Source organism: Dysidea avara, chromosome 3, assembly GCF_963678975.1.
Source record: "Dysidea avara chromosome 3, odDysAvar1.4, whole genome shotgun sequence".
Lineage (NCBI taxonomy): Eukaryota > Metazoa > Porifera > Demospongiae > Dictyoceratida > Dysideidae > Dysidea > Dysidea avara.
This window is the reverse complement of record NC_089274.1, coordinates 587,370-608,436: the sequence shown is the minus strand read 5'-3', so window position 1 is coordinate 608,436 and position 21,067 is coordinate 587,370. Positions and strand designations below refer to the sequence as shown.

The following is a 21,067-nucleotide window of genomic DNA, read 5'->3' as shown; positions in this document are numbered from 1 at the left end:
ATAGATAATGTATGGGAAAATGACAAACTTTAAAATGTTATATCTCATGACCTTTTTATGTTATCTTTATAAAAATTTGGAGATGTTACTAGACATTTATCCCTACAAATATTGTAAAATTCAGGTTGCTAGGGGCAACTATAGTTATGAAATTCATCCAGGTGGCGCTGAAGTAATTATGTGAAGCCGTACAATGCCCATTTGTCACGATTAATATTAGCCCACGCGCTTAATTAGCTATTTTAGGGTGGTGGAGAACTCCGCTTGTGAACCATGTAGTCTACGTTTAAAGGGTTCTTATGATAGCCTGTAATGTTGTAGCTTAGCATGCCAAGTTCCGTGAAATCACCCGCTTTAATGTCGTGGCTATCAAACTCTGAACTTACGAGCCTATTTTAAAAATAACTCATCCCAGAAACAACCTAGCACTAAGCCGCCTTGGCTCTTATGGTTTCTCACCTTGTAGAACAACTCTATGGAATCCTTTTTAACAGTACAACGTGGAAACTGGTTAAAATGCAAACCCGCATTTTTCAACAAGTGATATCACGCCCGTCAACAGCGAATCGCGAAAAATCTTTCCATAGCCCTGTAAAGAAACGCTTCACCAGTGCCTCTGCCATATTTTGAGGATCTATGGTACATAAAAATGGAGTTATTTCACGAATTGTAAGACAGTGTAACTGGCCAGGGCGCGCTCCGTAAAGCAGTAATCACGCGATGACAGCTGGTGTTGTTCACCGTTAAGTTACCAGAGTTTTGACAAGGTGATGAAGTTAGTACGTGAATATCGTTACTTGCATCAGCAATAGTAGCCTGACAGTCTAATAGAGTTGGTTCTTTCAATATTTCGAAGCGCTTTGCTTTGTTCTACTAGTTTTCCGTGTTTTTTCGCGCATGGCCACAAACATGATGTCCTATTAGCCTTGTAAGGCTTCATTTGATTACTTCAGCGCCACCTTAAGCGCCTCTATTTTCTGGTGGTTCATGCGTCTTTAACTGAGCAGGGAAAGTTATGTCTCTTAGGCCTAAACAGATTGACTTCGAGGAGACCTGGCAACGTATACGAGTGACGGTGAACAATGTAGTATCTGTACAACCGGTTACCAACAAAGATTGGAACGATTGTTTCTCGTATCCTTTAAGGGAAGGGCTGGACCCCTCAGACAACTTGCCCTCAGAGACCCTTGTGTTTGTATTAACAATGTAGACCATATAATATTTAGCTACACAACTGACCATATGTTAACTGTAGACTTGTCTTTCAAGTCAACATGAAGGAATACATCCACCAGGGAGAACTTCTTCACTTGTAAACCAGTTAGTGTTGAAGATTGTGGGTACCAGTTTTTGAGGTATAAAATTTTTGTAGATGAGCAACTGGCCGGATTGGGAGGAAAAATTTCATAGCTAGGTAGTTACCATAGTTGTACATATGTTCCCCCCTTGTAATTTTCCCCCCTGGGCATAATCAGTAAACACTGCCTGCCCAGTAATAATAAATAAATAAAATAGTTGCTAATTATTTGCATAATGGCTGGATTCAGTGGAAAAGTTTTGTGGCTGAAAGGAGCTGTGAGTTATACTGTTCACGTTGAACTGATCATGAGCTTATCACCTGGGATAACAATACATTTCTTCATCTTTAGATAAATGGTGATGATTGTATGTGAAGAGCAGACTTCTTTGTTTGGTTTTATTATCAACTTGAAAGATGGCCAAGGACATAGCAACAAAAATATGTGAAGAAGAAGAAAGGTGGTGAATTGGTTGATGCAAAGTTACACAGTGTGTTAGGCCACACCCTACTTGAAAAGTTGTTCGACCCAACTGACTCAACATTTATGCAAATTTTAATTAAAATAGAAAAAATATATATGACTTGTAGAATTTAATTTCTATAATCATTGCGATGACACTAATAAAACAGTTAGTTGCTCTAATTTTGATCTCATAACGCTAAAATTTGAGGCTTCTCAGCACATTATATAATCCTATTTATCACCACCCTCCTAGCGAAGGAAATCAATGCTATGCCAAAACTTTTAGTGTGCTATGAATGTATTTACTTTATACCCCTCGTGTATGGCTTGTAATTTAACATGCCTGCTGTATGAAATGTTTTTTTTTCTTCGTTTTATTACCCGACTAACCTGTTCTTGTAATAAGATCGAAGCAACGACTTTTCAAATAGGTGAATAGTTGGCATGTATATCTAGGGGGTATTCCTCCACATGATAATTAGCCTTTTGAAATTGAATTTGGAAATAAATTAGAGTAACTGACTGCTCTATTAGAATATCTGGCCTTAGAAGAGAATGGGGCTAAGAGCCTCCCGTAAAACAAAAGTGGAGGTGTATACACATATGAATATGGTCATTGTTACTTACAAGTTTCCTGCATGGCTAAACTGTCAATATCTTAAATATTACTAAGTACAGTTAATACAAGTGGACCAAATTTTGATTTATTAATTATTCCAGAGGTATAGAGCACAACTTTTAAAACAGATGTCACACTTTACTCCACTTGAACGTAACTTGTTATAGGCAGGATTTACAGCTAGTTAGATATAAATTATTGGAAACAAGTATTTTTGCCACACAACATATTTTAGTGTGTTAAGTTGTTCATTTATTTAGTTGGAACACTACTTGAACACTTCAGCCATCATTGTTCTAGTATGAAACATAATTTGTTTGTGTGTAAACTAGACACATAACACTCATTTGGTGAGTCTATTGTTGATTGGTCCTATTGTGGGATTCAATTTGTAAGGTGCACCATCAGTGGCCATATTGCCAAATTTGGTCTGAGGGGAACCAAACATCATCAAAATTGGTCACGTTAGGGTTAGGGTTACCCTATTTAGGAGAAGAGAGTGACATGACAAAGTGTTTTAGAATACTTATGTGATCGATTCCGTACACCAAAATCCTTACTGAATTATTGGTGAGGAAATATAGAAGCATACTGCTTACCAGTCTGTCGGGAAATTTTGACTAAGGAAACTGACCTGGACACCTTGATAATCAGGACACCTCAGTTTATTAAGTTAGGTAATCCTAAGGCTGCAGCACATGTTGCTGTCAGACCTTCAGTGCTGGTCACTGTAAAGCACTAATAACAATAACGTTCATGCATTCATCTAGGAAATGCCTCAGGGGGTTATATTCACAGCTACTGTACATGTCATAATACACTCATTCCAGTTGTTGTTGGTGAATAAATTTGTGGGGGGAGAGTAGCCCTGTCCAGAACAGTGGTCCCATCACGAGGTCCCCCTATTATGCTGCTAGAGTTTCTTGACCTGTTCAGAGATATTTATTCATTGTGTGTCTCCTACCCTGACTGTCATCTCGAGAGGCTCTACCACAATACATGTGATCTGTTGACTGATCACGTGAGGAGTTTGAGGACGGTATGGTAATTCCAATTGTATAACATTTGTGTTGTTATGTGTACCCCAGACATGGGTCCAATTACATGAGCTAAGTAGTACAGTTTGTACTTTACATGTACTTGTACTTTAGAGTACTTTATAAGTATTTCAATTATTGTATAGTTTGGACGTACATAACAAAAGAACAATTTCATGAGCATATATACCACATTTGTTGCTGGGGTATAACTCATTCAACAACTAATTATTTTCTTGTTAGAGTTGAACAAGCAGCTTGTGGTTCTGTGAATTGTTAATAGGTAGACTTGAGTATTCAACTAGAGTGGATATGTAACTTAATAATACTTGTATTGAAGTTACTTGGACCCATATCCACTATTGGGTGGGGATTGTGTCACTTGTGTGGCCTCTCCTCTCTGTGGGAAGGGATTGTTGTTACTTGCTGTGTCCTGTAGCAGATACTGCAGTGTGAGGGACAGTCCCTATTACATCACTATGGCAACCTGTGGGACAATTATGACATTGGAGCATTGTACCTAAACTTCTTGTACAGGTAGTCATGGTGATAGTATTACTATAGCAACTCACTCCCCTATAGTTATTACAATAGAGAGTCACACAATCACGAACACTTGTTGTTGCCAGTAGCAACTGAACTAATCCAGCCAGTGGAGCTAAATGATGGTGTGCACCTAATGGAAATAAACCAGGTGATGATGTCGTATGACATCACGTGATGACTTTATCATTACAGTTAGCAATGAAGGTGTGGAGGGATGAGATGGTGGATCATGTGATCTCCAGTGTGGTACAGGCCGCTCTGCATGAGGTGAAAAAGTGAGTAACTAGTTGTAGTGTTACTATCTATCTATATAGTTATGACATCAAAGGTGTCAGCCAAGAATTGGCTGCAATGATAATGTCCATTCTATCCCATTGAAGCCCTACATCAAAGTAGGAGGATATACTAGTTAAACCCCTGGGATCCTTAAATATGAAGGACAAGTTGATTTACACATTCATTAGGAACGCGAAGCCATCTCATAAAACTGCAAGCACAGCAAAATTGAAACCATACACTACTGTAGTTCTTATGAAGTCAAGTGCTTCAAAATGTGGGATAGAAGCCAGTTAAACCACACCTGCGCTCATAGGATATCTGTTATCAACACCTCAGCCTTGATTGATAACTATGTATTATCCTACTCATGGTGGGGTTTAATATAACTTTAATTTGTAATGAATTAATTGGCAGTATAATTTTAATTGACAGTATAATTGTAGCCATTTCTTGGCCGCCACCTGTAGCTGCACTTATAAACTGGTCACATGACATGACCCCTCCCTTAAACAAAATCAGAACACGCTGCCACATCCATAACAATCAAAGGAAGGCTTCTACTTAGTGAAATCAGTTATAATTTTTGCTGCTATAGAGAACAAATCTATCATACAGTACTGGCTTATTGTTGGAAGGCTGCACCCTTTTTACAGCTGGGCTGTTTTGGATTAGATATTAGCTTTGCTGGCTTTTGTCTACCTTTTTTACAGGAACTGGATTTTAAAGACTATTTTGGAATTTTGTATTATTATAGTGGCGGAACTTCACATGTACATACATGTATGGTACTGTAATTATTAATTTGATGATAATTAAACAGATTTCCACTGAACTTGACAGTTACCAAGAAATTCAACTAGCCATAAGTAGTTTACCTGGTAGGCATGACAACAAGACGCAGTGAGGACGACTGTTCTATTAGAGTATCTCAATCGCATGACTCTTATGTACATATGCTTGGTAAGCCTGACTATTTATTAAAATTTTTGTAGTAGTAGTGGTAGTAGTAGTAGTAGCAGTGGTAGTAGGTCACGTGATCAGACGATTTTTCGCTCCGTGATTTTGGCTTGTTCGCCGCTTGATTTAAGATGCTATTGTTTTGTGAAAGCTCCTACTCGCTGATCTCGTTGTGGTTGGGCCACCTAGCCTAGTTTTCGAGGTAGTGTTCTCCAATTGATGCCCACTTGGATTGAAACTCTGCTTATTGTCGGATGTCTAGCGCGAAAGACAACGCAGGTTTGCTACCCCTTCCCTGTGGAAGCCCTTCCATCAAACTGTTGGACGCTGAACGTTCTTCTGCCACTATGGTTCGTGGGAGGCGCAGTTGGTCTCGTGAGGAGAACCTAGAGTTGATGAAATGCTACTACTCAGCTAAGGCTGCTAGAAAAAGCTACCAGAAACGTTTAAAGAATCTGTGGGATTCGAGAAACCCTGACAAAACTTTTCGATCTAGCAATAACTTAAGTTGTCAGGCTCGTGCTATACTTCATTCAAAGTTATTATCTGAATTTGAGTTGTGTGAAGCTCAGCCATGTACTTCAATAAGTGTGGATGCAGCGCCATATAACTGTGATGGAAATAGTGGTACAACATCCAGTACTGGTCGTTCTGACTTTTTTACAAAACATTGATACAGGATTGTATAACAATAACACCTCCTGTTATACAAGATGATGTAGCAATAACACCTACATGATGATGTAGCAATAATACCTCCTTTGGTACATGATGATGTGACTGTTGATGATATACATGATACTGATGATTCACTGCAAGTTACCATTTCAGGAGACATATTCATCTGATATATTGGAATGACTTGGAATTCAGAAGTGTGCTAAATTGACTATCAAGAGAGGCAAACCTGTGTCTACAGGCCCTGTAGTGACTGACTTTGAGTGATGAAATTCATGAGTTGTCTTATGGGGAAACATACAAGTACCTAGGATTTCAAGAATGTGGTGGTGGACAAGCTAAGACATCTCTTACTGAAGAATTTAGTAGACGTCTCAAGATTGTGTGGAAATCATTGTTGTATGGAAGATTTAAAGTGCAAGCTACCAATAGTTTCTGTATACCTCTACTCTCGTATGGATTTGGAGTGGTTGGCTGGACTAAATTTGAAGTTTTACAGTTTGACCGGTTGGTACGTCAGGTGATAACAAATGCTAACTGTCATCACCCTCGTTCATCTGTGGAGCGATTGTTCCTCCCTCGTAAGTTGGGTGGAAAAGGTTTACTGTGTGTTGAAAATTTATGTCTAATTATGCTCTCCCACCATCTAAATACATCTGGAGATGTACTAGTGAAGATGTGTTGTACTCTTGATACTCAATTGCCATCTCGTGTCTCTAGCATGTCCAGAGCTGCATTGCTTGTCTCCAGCCTGGGCCTGGATGATATGTTGAGTTACTCCTGTGGGCAACTGAAAGCTGCCATATTTGCTGCTCAGCAGAAGAAACTGTTGGATTGTTTGTCTGCTAAACCATTACATGGAAAGTTTTTTAATTGGATCCGCTCTGTGGATATGAATATTGATTGGAGTTTTAGATGGCTGAACAGATCTTTGCACAGTGAGTTGGAAAGTACAATATTCGCTATTCAAGATCAAGTGATTAGTACTCGTGTTTACCAAGCTAGAATAATAAGGTCTCACATACCATCTGTGTTGTGTCGCTTCTGTGGTGACCAAGAGGAAACAATTCAGCATGTCTTAGCTGGATGTTCAATACTGGCCCCTACTTGCTATCTTAACTAACACAATTTGGTGGCCAAGGTGCTTCACTTTCATTTATGTAAGTCATTTCACTTCCCTGTATTAAGTAATAGCTCGTTTACACACCATCCACTTCCTGTGGTCGAAAATAATAAGATCAAGATCTTGTGGGATTTTGATATGGTGACTGATGTTAAAGTATCCTGTAACTGACCTGATTTTGTGGTATTTCTTAAGCAGGATCAGCATATCCTGCTCCTGGAAGTTTCATGTCCAGCAGATGTTAATGTTGTGGAGAAAGAGAGAGAGAAGATAAGAAAGTACCAGGCTCTGGTTAGAGAACTGAACTGTTGTTATGAACAACCAGTTGATATTGTTCCAATTGTTTTCGGCCACACAGGTGTCATTTCAAAACATCAATGGCAGCATTTGAAGAAGATCCCATTCTTTAATTACTTGGGTTTTGATAATCTTCAGAAGGCAGCATTATTGGGAACTATTGCTGTAATGAGATATATTAATTTTTCTTGTGTAACTTAGGTATTTTTACCTGTTATACAATTTGTGTCTGTACAAATGTACATGTGTAATTCTTAAATGAAACCAAAGTAGTAGTAGTGGTAGTGGTAGCTAGTGGTAGTGGTAGTGGTAGTACTCTAATAAGAGTGCACATTTTCTGAGCACTTCTAGTACAGTGCACGTAGAATACTCTAGAACAACCCACTAGAATTTCCATGGATAGATCTATGAAATTACATTCTGGTGAACTAAACTAGAACTTCCATTTTTATAAGGTAAAAATTAAGTGAGATGAACAACTAACAACAGTGGCAGAGTGGTAAAGGGTTTGGGTGTGGCAGTCTCTTGTGTGAACCCTGAACAACTTTTAAGAATTTTTTTGACGTTTTTCATGCATGGTGGTTTTTTTAACTTCTCAGTGACTATTCTATTAGAGTAACTTGGTTTCACGTGTTTGATTATATATATATATATATCCTTTTCAGTGTTGGGAGTAACACATTACGTTACTTTTGTGGTAACTAAGTAATATAACGAAATACACTATAAAAACAGGTAATATAACTCAAGTTACTTTACTTACAAATGTAACTCGTTACCTAAGTAATATAGTTACTGTAAGGTGAATCTAATATTATGTAATATTATTACTACAAGTAACGAAGTTACTAATCCCGTTAATAATCCACTGAGTAACGCCTAACCGCAACAAAGTAATGAAGCCTACTGAATGAAGCTTATTCACCAGCTTCATACTTATAACCAAGATTTGCACATTGTCCAACAACGCAATCATGTCACGTGATAAAGTGGTAGTTTCACACATGACAACTTAAGGCTGTGGACACAAAGTAATATAATATGTAATATTATTATAGTTACTTTATTTTATGGGTAATATGTAACTGTAACTAAATAGTTCAGTTGCAAGTAATATGTCACTGGTTACTTTAAAAAGTAACTTGCCCAACATTGCCCCTTTCAAACCATGCACCAAAGGTCCTATCTGCACACTGATGTTTCTATCTGTAGTTTACCCTGCAGGCGTAACAAAAAAATCGCAATTTTGGAAATCACTCACAACTTTGCTCCACTTCTACCAATTTGTACACAAATGTGCTATATTATGTTGTTTATATGCTGTTTATGCTCTCCAAATTTGAATGAGTTATGTCAATTTTTATAAGTAGTGTGAAAAGAAAATTAACAGCAGATGAAGACAATTAATAAGATGAACTTTGTATCTCATTGTTCACTGGATCGATGTAGCTCAATTTAGGAACCAGAAGATATCCCACCCTGAGAGATTTTTCACAGAAAATTTTTTGTTTAGCCACTACTGAGGTACAAAGGTGTGAAAATAGCATTAATTGTTTCCTGTAAAATACACACTTGTCTGTCACACACCTGAACACTTGGCCACATCGCACACTATTGATTGGTTAACTGGACCCTCATCTGCAGTCAAAACTTTTCTTGGTCCCAAGGCCTGGCCTGAATGGCCTCTGTGTCTTTTTTGTAACAATTACTGGTTATCTGAATAGACCCACTACAACTTGTAGTGAGAATGTTGTGTCTGAAGAGCTATATAGCCTGGGAATTAATCCAGGAATATTGCTACATTTATCCTATTGTAAAACATCATGACTTCATTGGACAATATGTTTCAGTTGATCAAGGGTAGAAAATAATTTGATGTATCCTCCACCCCCTGACAGACAATGGAGCAACAACGAACATGACAGTAGCCTGCATCTGGTGATGAAACTACAGAATTCATTAGGTATAAATATGATTGGCTGTTGCTATAACTCTCACAAATTCCATACCATAGTTAAGATGGAAGAAGCACAAAAGCAGTCATCACCATTACAGGTATATTCTAATATATTAGAACATATTATAACAAATAGGTGTAGCTCTATCAAGACAACATGGAAGTTCCATTACTACATCTAATTAGTGCCCACTGTCAACAATATGCTGCAAATCTTCTTGCACAAGATAATTACTCTAGCTATTTACTGAAGGTAATTCCTCTCTTGTGTCATCACCATAGTGATAGTGTGGCCCACTAGGCTGCCATCAAGCTCAATGAGATGACGGAGCGATACAATCATGTGTTCCATTCATCAACAAGAACTAAACTAGCTGCCATGTGTGAGCAACGACTGGTAGCTGATCAACTTGAGTACCTACACTCCGGCATTAATAACATTGTGTGTAATGAAATGAGCAGTGGTGAGCTACCCTCTGTGTGTGTGTGTGTTGTTGTGTGTGTGTGTGTGTTGTAGTGTGTTGTTGTGTGTGTGTGTGTGTGTGTTGTAGTGTGTGTGTGTGTGTGTGTGTGTGTGTGTGTGTGTGTGTGTGTGTGTGTGTGTGTGTGTGTGTGTGTGTGTGTGTGTGTGTGTGTAGTGTGTGTAGTGTGTGTAGTGTGTGTGTGTAGTGTGTGTGGTGTGTGTAGTGTGTGAGTGTGAGTGCGTGCGTGCCTGTGTGCGTGTGCAGAGGAAGTTGACAGCGATTTACTTTAAATACATATTTTGGCTTGAAATTTCACAGGAGCATTAATAGTTGCAGTGCAAAAACTAGCAAACGGTGGGGGTGACAGGGGGTTGTTCGATATGTGGATTGCGCTTTGTATAAGCACTAAGGTAATGTAGTTTGTTTTGTAAAAGATCCTAGATTTTGAGGTGAAAATTATATAACTCTATTTGACATGTCTCTTCTAGCACTAACCGGGTATATTCTTGTGAACAGCACAATGATACCACACTTCGTTACATATTCCACACATTTTATTTCATCCCAAAATATTGACTTTTGCGTAATTAATTTCTAAAGGTGCTTAATCGCTGCCGACCTCCTCTGGTGTGTGTAGTGTAGTGTGTGTAGTGTAGTGTGTGTGAGCGTACGTGTGTGTGAGGCAGCATAGCCAAGTCGCTACCTGGTAATCAAAAAGTTCCAGGATTGATGCTTGGTTATGCAAAATTGGTGTTGTTATTGTTTCCTTGAGTAAGAAACTTTACTCACATTGCTTCGAGACCTTGTGTCAACTGGGGAAGCAGCCCGCTCAGCTGTAACATCAACTTCATCAATGGGTGCCTGGTGGTTATTAAGCAAAGGCCTCTACAAAGGCCCAACATTACTTGTTTTGCTTAGCAGCATTGGAGTCATCTCGCACTCACATATGCACACACACACACACACACACACTTGAACTTGAAGCCAGCCATCCTGAGAAGATGCAGTCTAAAGGATGTAATCACTCTTTATACTGTCATTAGCAAGGACAGGTGGTAGTGGTGCACATACATGCACACACAGCCTCCAGCAGCCAAGCAAAAACAGCTACTGCCACCCAGTGAACCAGCACTGGGATGCTAGTCAAGTCCTCCTGGAGCAGGAGCAGTGACTGCAGGAGGACTGTCCAAAGTTGTGTGTGTGTGTGTGGGGGGGGGGGGGGGGGGGGGAAGGACCCAAGAAAAGAAGCTACAAGGAGTCAGAATATTTGCACAAATTATGTAGCACTTGTCTGGAATATAATTCAGTTAGTCACCACCGGCCACTTATTTATTTATTTTTAATTGCACTACATAATTAAACTAAGATTAAGGAATCTGGTAGCATGTACCAGCTCTGAGATTAACAATTATAATGTGTGAAATAAATCAAGCAAACTGTAGGACAACAGCTTTGACTGCTCTATTAGAGTATCTCTGAAAGGTAAAGTGTTGCTGAGGGTTGGTAGTTACATGCAGTTTGCATACTGCTGACATTTATTGCTATGATCAACATGTTACTACAACATGTTACTACATCCAGCCACTAGTAGTGTTTGTTGGTGTGGTAAGAGGTATGGTAGGAGGATGAAATAATTAATTAATTTACAAGGTAATTGTGTTTCAACCAAAATCTCTGGGAAAAATTTTGAATTAAAAACAAAAAAAATTGTTCCACTTTTCTAGATTCACAAAAAAATATTATTCTGTAAATTAGCAATGTTCATGTAATTTTAATGTATCCTATAAACATATTGGAATTATAGAACAATTTGCATTAAGATTGTAAAAATGATATCTCTGTTATAAAATGTCCATGATGACAGTTTGGTAATTATTAGCTGTATTTACCAAAACGTTTATCCATTTAATCTCATTATAAACTATATTACTATATATGGTATTAGGGTATGTTATGCTAGCAGACCTCACCAACCTTATGTTATGCTAACAGACCTCACCAACCTGTATCAACTGTTACATCATGATCAGAGAGCTCTTGATCCTCTCGTGACTGCATTTGAAGAACATGTGAAAAGCAAAGGTATGGTGTGTATGTATTAGAGTTATCAGCATGTTTAATACTTGTTCCGTACACACCTCTGACAACTAGTAGCAGTAGATCATCATGACCCTATACATATTCCTTGTAGTCTGCCTTACCCTGCATGCCAACTCAAAAGTTCACAATTTAAATTTGTTCTATTACCAGTTGTTTGTCTCCTTCCACACCTTATTTAGTGCACTTTTTTCTTTAGGCATAGCGGCTGTGATCAGTTGTCTAGACAACAAGGTAACAAGTTCCTGATAATGCTCACCATGGACACACCTCCCTACACAGTCACAAGATGTCAGTGCTAACTTTGTGTCCAGTGTTCTCACCATACACAGTCATTATCTTGTTATGGTGAATAAGGAGTTTGGGGGACATTGCTTCTTCCAAACAGCTCTTGATCGGGTGGGTGTGGCTGATAATTGGCAACTTTTCATTGGTTGTAATTTTTCTCTAGGCATGTCGAGCGTTTGTCAACTTAAGGTTATCTCCCACTCAACCACCTCGAGCTCCCTTCATTGTGAGTGTTATATCACTTGTGTTTCATGGTCCTAGCAGGTTTAGAACCATCACATGATCCATTAACTGTTAATCTAGTGGTATTTATTGTAGTAGTGCAGGAGCAGGTGAAGGGTAGGCTACAGTGAAAGAGTATAGGTTACATTGAAGGGGTACACTGTAGGTTACGTTGAAGGGGTACACTGTAGGTTACATTGAAGGGGTACACTGTAGGTTACATTGAAGGGGTACACTGTAGGTTACATTGAAGGGGTACACTGTAGGTTACATTGAAGGGGTACACTGTAGGTTACAGTGAAGGGGTACACTGTAGGTTACAGTGAAGGGGTACACTGTACGTTACAGTGAAGGGGTAGACCAATAGTGCAGTCACACAATAAACGATTAAGTCATTGTTGTCTGACCTGCCACTACTTAAGGTATAATCACGGTATAGTCTGAAATCTAATTCTTGTGAATTGTACAACTTACATATACCATATTATACTCATACAACATTTCAAGTAGAGAGTTAGGGTTAGATGCATATCCCGGCCCTGAATGAAAGTTGTAATTGGTGTTTTCATGGGTAATGAAGTAATGTATGCACCCATGATATACCTGTGATGTCACATCTATCAAACCTGTGATGTCACATCTATCAAACCTGTGATGTCACATCAACCTGTGTGAATTATATACCAAGTTGTGACCTCACAAGTTTTTCATGCTTGCAAACTCATGAAAAGTTACTGGTTCATGTGACATTACTCCATGTATATCATATAATTATACCCATGAAACACACTAATTGCAACTTTCATGGGTACGTTCAAGGAGATCATAGGGATGCCGTGATAACAGCATGATTTCCAGTAGTGAAAACAGTACAGTAGTACTAGGGATTGTCCATAAAACAAATGTTTAAAAATCATCTTAGAAACATCTTGCACGATGAAATCACCTTTATGGAATAATATTACATCTTAAACAAGAAAACACCTGGATATAGAATGTAAAAAAATTGCCCAAACTAACAATCTTGGTTGATTAACAACAATTGACCTCACCTCTTATCAGTTTATTTACTCGAACATGATGACCACACCCCTTTAAGGAATAGTGTCTTGAACTTGGTGGGCTTTATATAGAGGCTGACTTGATACTCTAATACAGCAGTCACCCTAATAGAACAAACTAGTATATTTAAAGATTATTAATTTAAGGGATCTGAGTGATAAAAAGTAGTGAAACAAGCAATGAATGATGGTATTACAGCATGGCTTGGTGGGAAAACCTTACTGGAAATAATTGTTACACCAGTAACATGCCAATGTAAGGATTTCCCCACGGAGCTATGCTGTAATACCATCATTCAACTTTTCATCACTTGAATTCTTCCTGCTTCAGTTGTTAAATTAATACTTTAAAAAAATACAATTTCTTGCCATCAATTCCATCATCTTGAATACGTGACTTAACTAAATCCATTGGGAATATAACTATCCATGATGCAATACCAGCAATTCCCTTCAGTTCTCAGTCACCACACCATTAGTAAGTGTCCATACAATTTATTTCTAGTACCAGAAATATGAATAGGATTAATGGGGGTGGGGTTACTGAAGTAAGTGTAATCAAATCATTGCCATGGCTCAATAGCTGTTTAGAAGTGTGATCCTTTAAAGAAAATTTATTCCTCAAACACTGCTGTAATCCGTACTAGCTTGGTTTTCTTCTCTCTACAGTGTTATTTATTACTAAGGGGCCCTAAATGTATTCACAAATCATGGCCAATGTACATTTTTGAAAAGTAAATTAGAAAAAAATCATAATTTATAACTCACAAATTTTCTGCAGTAGGTTATATAACTGATCCACAACTAAATGACTTGACATTGTCTCATGATTGTATGTTATTGTGTGACTGCTCATTAGTGTTTTCTAGTATACTAGAATTAGAACTAAAGTAGTTTTAGTACAGCCTTTTCTTTTTAGTTCTAGGAACTAGAACTAAACTATAATTCCATTACAATCTATTTTAAAAACTCGAACTATACTAGATAAGTATTGTTTTAAGGTTTTGAACAAGAACTAAACTAAAATTAGTAGCTTTATAGTACCAATACTAAGACCTAAACTAATACTTTTAGTACTGCAACTGTTGTGTGAGATTTAGCAGGAGCCTGATTATTGAGCTTGCTATCTGGCATATTAAAGCCTGACTTTGAGATGCATGATATAACCTTTTGTTAAGAACAAACAAGTTTCCAATACTATCTCGAGTGGCTTGTGACATTGTAGCAACCACTACTCTGGTGTAAACAATAATTTCTTCTAGTGGAGAGGTGACAAGGGAGAGGTGACAAGGGAGAGGTGACAAGGGAGAAACAAAATTGTGCAACAGACAAAACTTTGAAAAAGAAATCTTCTTATGTAGAAATAAGAGATATATTGTTTAGGTAGGATGTTTTTTAAATCTTTGATTAAGTTCTACTTCTCAAAGTGGTTTAGGATGATAATTCATTACACCTATTTAGCTAGTGATCAATTTTTTTGTAAAAGCAATAATTTATGACAAAGTATATATTCTTAGCATCAGTACTGTACTATAACTAACACTAGCTACTATAAAATTGTTTCAGCCATGAATACTAGAACTAATACAAACTTGAAATATTTCTGGCAACTAAACTAGAACTGTACTAGAACATTGTACCTGTACTAGAAAAACACTACTGCCCATGTGATCCACTTAATGTAGTTATCGAGGTATTGTGACCACGCCTTCAGAAAGGGTGTACGGAGCTCACATGATCCAGATGGGAATTGGCTGAATGATGCTGTTAGTAATAAAGGTTTCCATAGTAACAACAGTCATTAATTTTCTGTTTCTAGATTTTTGTATTTAAATTTATTGATGATAAGGATATGTTTCAAAAGGTAATCACTGTGGCTAGCATTCAGGTAGTTCTTAGTTTCTTTTGCAGTGTTACAGTAAAGCCCTAGCTAAACGACTTGTCTATGGCTTGTCTCATTCCAATGAAGCTGAAGAAAACATGATCCAACGATTAAGGGTGTGGCTATATTATTACTTCCTGTGTGACATCACTTCCTACTTCCTGTAGTCAGTGTGTGGGTGTCAGTATATTTGCAGACTACAGCGGATGATACTGGATATAAGCCTCAGTGCTGATATTATGGAGAAATTTAATACACATCTTAAGAGCACCGACTCTAAACTAGACATTGCATTTTCAGCATTAGTACTTCAAGTAAGAGTGATAATAATTACTAGAGGCTCTGACAGTTGATCACTTATAGTCAGGCTCATGGCCACTAACATCAGCTAATCAACCCATCCCTATGGCAACCGAGTTGACCATGCCACTACAGATTGTAAGTCGTATAGTGTCTTTAAGATGTTAGTATGTCTGTGTGTGTGTGTCGTCTAGTTTGAGAAGTTCTACGAGGGACAGTTTAGTGGTAAGAGTCTCACATGGGTCATGGGAGTGTCATCAGGTAAGCAATCCATGACCAAATAAGGCACGTTGTTTGCTATCCTTTGTAGTACAGTATTAATAGCAAACTAGAAGAATACTATAACAATCTCTTGTATCATCAGTGAGTACTGGATATCAACACTTAGCAGGTATAGTTACCTCTCCAATGATTGTTGATGATACAAGAGATTGTTGCACCCAACCTCATCATAAGGAAATAACCAACCTATCAGTTACCCACACATCTGACACAGAGTGATAGCTGGTGTGTGTTGTATTAGAGTAATTGATCAGACCAGTTGCTTCATTAGTTTTGCCAAACTTGAGTATAAAGTAAACACAGCTTCTAATGAAGATTTCCTACCTTTCTGTGTTCCCTTATCTCCTCATGTGATAGTGATCCACCACCAAATCCTGTATCCCTCACTATCAGTCCGGTGGTGGAGCAGGCCAAAGAGTGAGGGGGCCAGGCCAGCTGTAAGTTGAAGACCAAAAAAAAAAGGTAACAGCCTGCTGACAATAGCTACCCTCCACCAATTATATCTCCTTATTTATAACTACACATACGTAGCTAAGTAGCTTGCTACACTGCTTCTCTGAGTACTGTGACTGCTCTATTAGAGTATCTAGAATTGATTGTTCTATTAGATCTTTTCTTGCAAACATTGTCCCATAAAAGTGGGGGGCCACCACCACCTATGCTATCAATGATATACTAGCTGTACTAATGGTCTATCTGCAAGCAGATCTTAAAGAGGCATAAATGAAGTGTCCCTGATTTACATCAATTGCTGACATCAAGAGTAAATAATTATTTACTCTTGCTGACATTGATACTGTACAATGTGCAGGGCAGTGGAGAGGAGGCTATAGCCCCTGCCAAAATATATATCCTCTAGCTGTCACTGACTATATTACATCTAATAGCACTTTGCAGCTACCTATATAATTTCAGTGAATCAATCAATATACCCTGTTATATATGAGTGTAATGTGACATCATGTTATGTAATGTGACATCATGTTATGTAATGTGACATAATGGCATCAGGTGAGCTGAGGATAACATATCTAGAGAAACCATACACGTTGTGTGTATCAGCTCATCACATGTCCATCCTATTGGCATTCAACACCTCCACCTGTCATTCTATAAGGTGCCCACCGTATGTCATTATAAAGTGTTGTTAGCCACACCTACTAGTTTCCTAATGGAGCACACCAACCTTGAAGAGGCGGAGCTGATCAGAATAGTCCAGTTATTGGTTGATAACAAACTGTTGAGTCTGATTGACGGAGAGGTGTGTGTCTGTGTATATAGCATTTAGTATGCACAGTTAAACCTAACAACTCTTCACTTGACACAATAGAGGAAACCTCCATATAGGGTTTGACTTTGTCAACCTCTGACAGAGGAAAACCTCATTATTGACGAGTTGGTCAGAGAGGTGTCCATGTATCATGTTGTATGTTAACTTGGTGTTCCCTCAGTCATTGTCCTCCTCTTCACAACTCAACCTCAACATGAACTACTCCAACAAGAGGACAAAATTCAAGATCACAACTTTTGATAGTCATGAAACCTGCCAGGTAAGGAGGTGTGGCTCCATTCTGTAATATCACATATGAACACTGAGGTAGACCCCCACACTAAGGCACACACCCCCACACTAAGGCACACCCCACACTTATAAGCACTGCTCTATAAGAGGCATACAACTGGCTGACTGCAAACTAGCCATTTTTACAAGTTGGTCTGTTGACAGATATAGCAAAAGAAGGGGCTGATGTCACTGCTGGCAACACTTCATATATCAGAAAGTATAATAATAATAATGATGATGTCATTGCTGTAACTGGCTTCATTATCAAGACATATGGTAGTGTGTTATGCAGCCCAAGAAGCCAGGAAGAAAGCACATTTTTCACACATGTAGCCCGTTGATCCCTTAATCAATTATTTGCATACAATAAGATCTGTCACGCTTACAGGGTATAATACTTTAAGGAATTAGTTGAAATTTGGTTTGTAGTTAGGGTAACTATCGTAGAAGTACCTTTTGTTGTTTGAAAGAAATCACGATTAAGACCACGAAGATACAATACAAAAACCAACAGTGTGTAACAATCATGAGATAGAGTTTTGTTAGTAGAAAGTTGCCATGCCTACTAGGCAAACTGCTTATAGAAATGAACTGAAAATCAGTGAATAGAGAATAACCTTTCGGTACGTGGTTTAGAAGAAGATTTTGTAAGATATAGAAACCAACTAACAAATGATCAAGCTAGTTCAATAGTGCAGTCACCCTATTAGAACATTCAGTATGTAGAAAATCATCGTGTAGAGAGTTTGGCCACAAGTAAGTTTCCCTGTAAAGAATTCAACTACAAAACAAGATACCCTGTAAAGAGTTTAGCTTCAAATAAATCATCCGTAAAGAGTTCAGTTACATTACAAGTTGTAGACAGTTGAATAATAGCATGTACATAATTATATACATACAAAACACTGTTTAAATATATGCACATAGTCAAATGTACATCTTTATTTTCTTCCTGTAGTAAAGAAAAAGATAATTAAAGCTGGCCTTTCAGCTTTGGTATATGCAATTACAAAAAAAGTGATTATCTAACCAGAACAGCCAAGCTGTGAAAAAAGGTGTACCCCAAAAAGCCAGGGTGAAAAGGGTGAAATGCCTGCAATGATATTAATACCAATTGTGATTATTAAAAATGATTGGCATTAACATCATTGCAGGCTACCACCTTTGATTTCACATCTCTCTCCCTAGCTTAGACTTTGCCTTTTAGACCATCTGCAGGTCTTGCTATACTGACCTCATCATCTTCCTTCCTTGTCAAGATGGCTAACAAGTGGCCTGGGACCACATACATGTCAATATTGTCACTACCTGCAGCTATACTGGGCCTAATGGGTCCATATAGTGGGATGTAGTTAACTGACTTTTTATCCAGCAAGTCAGTGTGTGAGTGTTCTATTAGGAACCCCTTCTCAGTGGGTGTGGCTGTACAGTAATGATGTCATATTGTATTAGGAGTTGGAGCAGACACAGAATATTGTGGATGCAGACAGGAAGTTGTTCTTGCAGGTAGCCCCTCCCACTGTTAGACCTGCTATGATTGGTTATTTTGCAGGCATCAATTGTCCGAGTGATGAAAGCTAGGAAAGTACTACAACACAATCTTCTAGTCCAGGAGGTGTGTCCTCAGCCACACCCATTTATGACATCATAGCTGCTGCATGATTTCATAGGTTATAAAAATGACTGCACTGCACTTTAGTCCTAGTATTGCTATGATCAAGGTTAGATGTGTTTTATGAAGCATTTTAATCTGTTCAATCCACTCCAACAGAGTGTAATAGAAGCTCTAATTGACAAGCAATACATCAGCCGAAGTGACGGAACACTTAATGAGTATCATTACCTTGCCTGATTGTATCTATTGGATTATTGAACTATCAGTTGTGTATCAATTGTTGACTGTACCAAATCTTCAGTGTATAAGTGTGTTACCACCCTACCCTACTGTTATTGTAATGGTATAATACTCTGATAGAACAGTCACAGTGTTGTCCATCTAAAGTTGATCATAACACCCACCATGATGTTGATGACCATACCATACAATTATAATCATCTCGGCTACTGCCGATTAACTACCTCAGCACATCAACTTATCATCATGATCAATATTGGTTTTCATGATAGGCCAGGCAAACTTGATTACTTGTTTCTCATCCACAAAAATTTGGATTTCCATGCAGGCAGGAGTCATTATTCATTATTAAAGACAATACTCCAAGCAAGCCTGTCTGTTACTATTAAGGCAGTGAGTTCAACAGTCAAACAGTGTAGAACTTGGTTATGGCGATATGTGAAGCGACCCTGTTTCAAGGAACTAGGACAGCCACCCAAAACATGAGCAGTGATTAATAATTCAAACACTGGAATATACTGAATTAAAAACCGGAATTAGTGTAAAGGCCTAGGTTGCTCCCTAAGAAATTTTGAAAAATTAGCTAACATTCTGAGATTGAATTTGGTGGCAATTTTGACTACTAAATTTGTAAATGCTTATGAAAATTCAATGCTGGAAGCTACTGAGCTGTTAGTAGCTATAAAGTCTATAAAGAAATTTTGAAAAATTGACTTTTTGAGAATGATTTCGGTGCTAATTTTGGCTGAAATTAAGTTGAAATTTTAGAATTAGCATGAGGTCCCCTGCACAAGCATCACTAAAACTTTAAGGATATAGATAATCCTGGCATTTGATGTGCAGCTGCATCTCCAGAGAATTTCTAAATATAGTCACTAGTGTGTGGATAGAGTCATTAACTCAACTTAGAACAGGTTTTTATTTGTTCAAAATGATAAACAGTGTTTTATAAATATATTACTCTTGACTGTTTTATTAGAGTATCTCATTAATGTATAGTACGTTCGCGTTGAGCTGAATCCTCAAAAACATTTAATAACTCATGGATGCAATTACACACAATCTTGAAATTTGGCTCATTTGTAGTACTACTTGACCCACTAAAAATATTTCAAAATCTTGTTGTTCAAATGTTTGACATAATACTTACGGCCAATCAAAATTTTCACAATACATTTCCTATGGAGAAGCCATATAAGTACAGTGTCCATTAGAGCCCTTTCCTGAACTTGTAATGGAGCCAAACTGTACATGTCTGTTGTTGACACCTTTGCTGTTACCAATAATCATCTGGTTGGCAAAAATGTTAACTCTGTTGAGAAAAAATCCACTTTTAATTTTTAGCTGTTTTTCAGGGTTCAGCTCAACGTGAACATACTATAGATGGTGCTCTATCCCACCTAGTTCCCTTGTGCTATGTCAATATGGGTAATAATTCGCTACAGACACATTTATTATGTTACACAGTCATAAAAAATGTTTGAAATATGTCTAAAGTGCCTAGCTATGTCAATGAGCAACACTACAGCGGCTCTAAGAGACCTTGCGCAACAACAAAAACAAGCGAAATCACGTGCATAGGATTTCGACCAATCAAATCAATTTATTTTTGAACTTCAAACTATAATTACCACACGTGACTTCCGCTTTAAATTTGTCGATGCGCAAGAACTATTAGAACCTGTGTATTAAAAAATCTGAAGGGGGGGCACAGCCCCCCCCTTCCTGGATCCACCCCTGATGTTTCTGGATGGGGAGAGCAGAGAGCCAGGGAAAGGCACCTTTTCCACGAGCTA

The 21,067-nt window shown here is 38.0% G+C and overlaps 1 protein-coding gene and 1 long non-coding RNA gene across 6 annotated transcripts; one reads left to right on the top strand and one right to left on the bottom strand.

Moving 5' to 3' along the window:
* Positions 1–718: 718 nt before the first annotated feature.
* On the top strand, positions 719–19,315 carry LOC136248658 (cullin-2-like). Of its 5 annotated transcripts, none has more exons than XM_066040430.1 (26): positions 866–1,134; positions 3,319–3,421; positions 3,862–3,956; positions 4,002–4,113; positions 4,158–4,240; positions 9,198–9,262; positions 9,314–9,354; positions 9,399–9,509; positions 9,558–9,720; positions 11,713–11,802; positions 12,017–12,051; positions 12,100–12,216; positions 12,269–12,331; positions 15,074–15,154; positions 15,208–15,252; positions 15,300–15,386; positions 15,438–15,584; positions 15,634–15,708; positions 15,765–15,831; positions 16,864–16,969; positions 17,017–17,113; positions 17,304–17,402; positions 18,869–18,922; positions 18,969–19,031; positions 19,087–19,137; positions 19,188–19,315. In XM_066040430.1, exons 1-26 carry the CDS (start codon positions 1,016–1,018, stop codon positions 19,266–19,268), a joined length of 2,250 nt encoding a protein of 749 aa, XP_065896502.1. In that variant the 5' UTR covers positions 866–1,015; the 3' UTR covers positions 19,269–19,315. The 5 variants fall into 5 exon arrangements, with proteins under 5 accessions (XP_065896505.1, XP_065896502.1, XP_065896501.1 ...); XM_066040429.1 differs by having other exon boundaries at positions 867–1,134; positions 3,859–3,956; XM_066040433.1 differs by lacking the exons at positions 866–1,134; positions 3,319–3,421 and adding an exon at positions 719–767.
* Positions 11,682–13,413, bottom strand: LOC136248709 (uncharacterized). Its single transcript, XR_010697813.1, has 3 exons — positions 13,274–13,413; positions 11,968–12,449; positions 11,682–11,922 (listed from the first exon to the last, which is right to left on the bottom strand). It is a non-coding gene; the product is annotated as an uncharacterized lncRNA (long non-coding RNA).
* Positions 19,316–21,067: the final 1,752 nt, after the last annotated feature.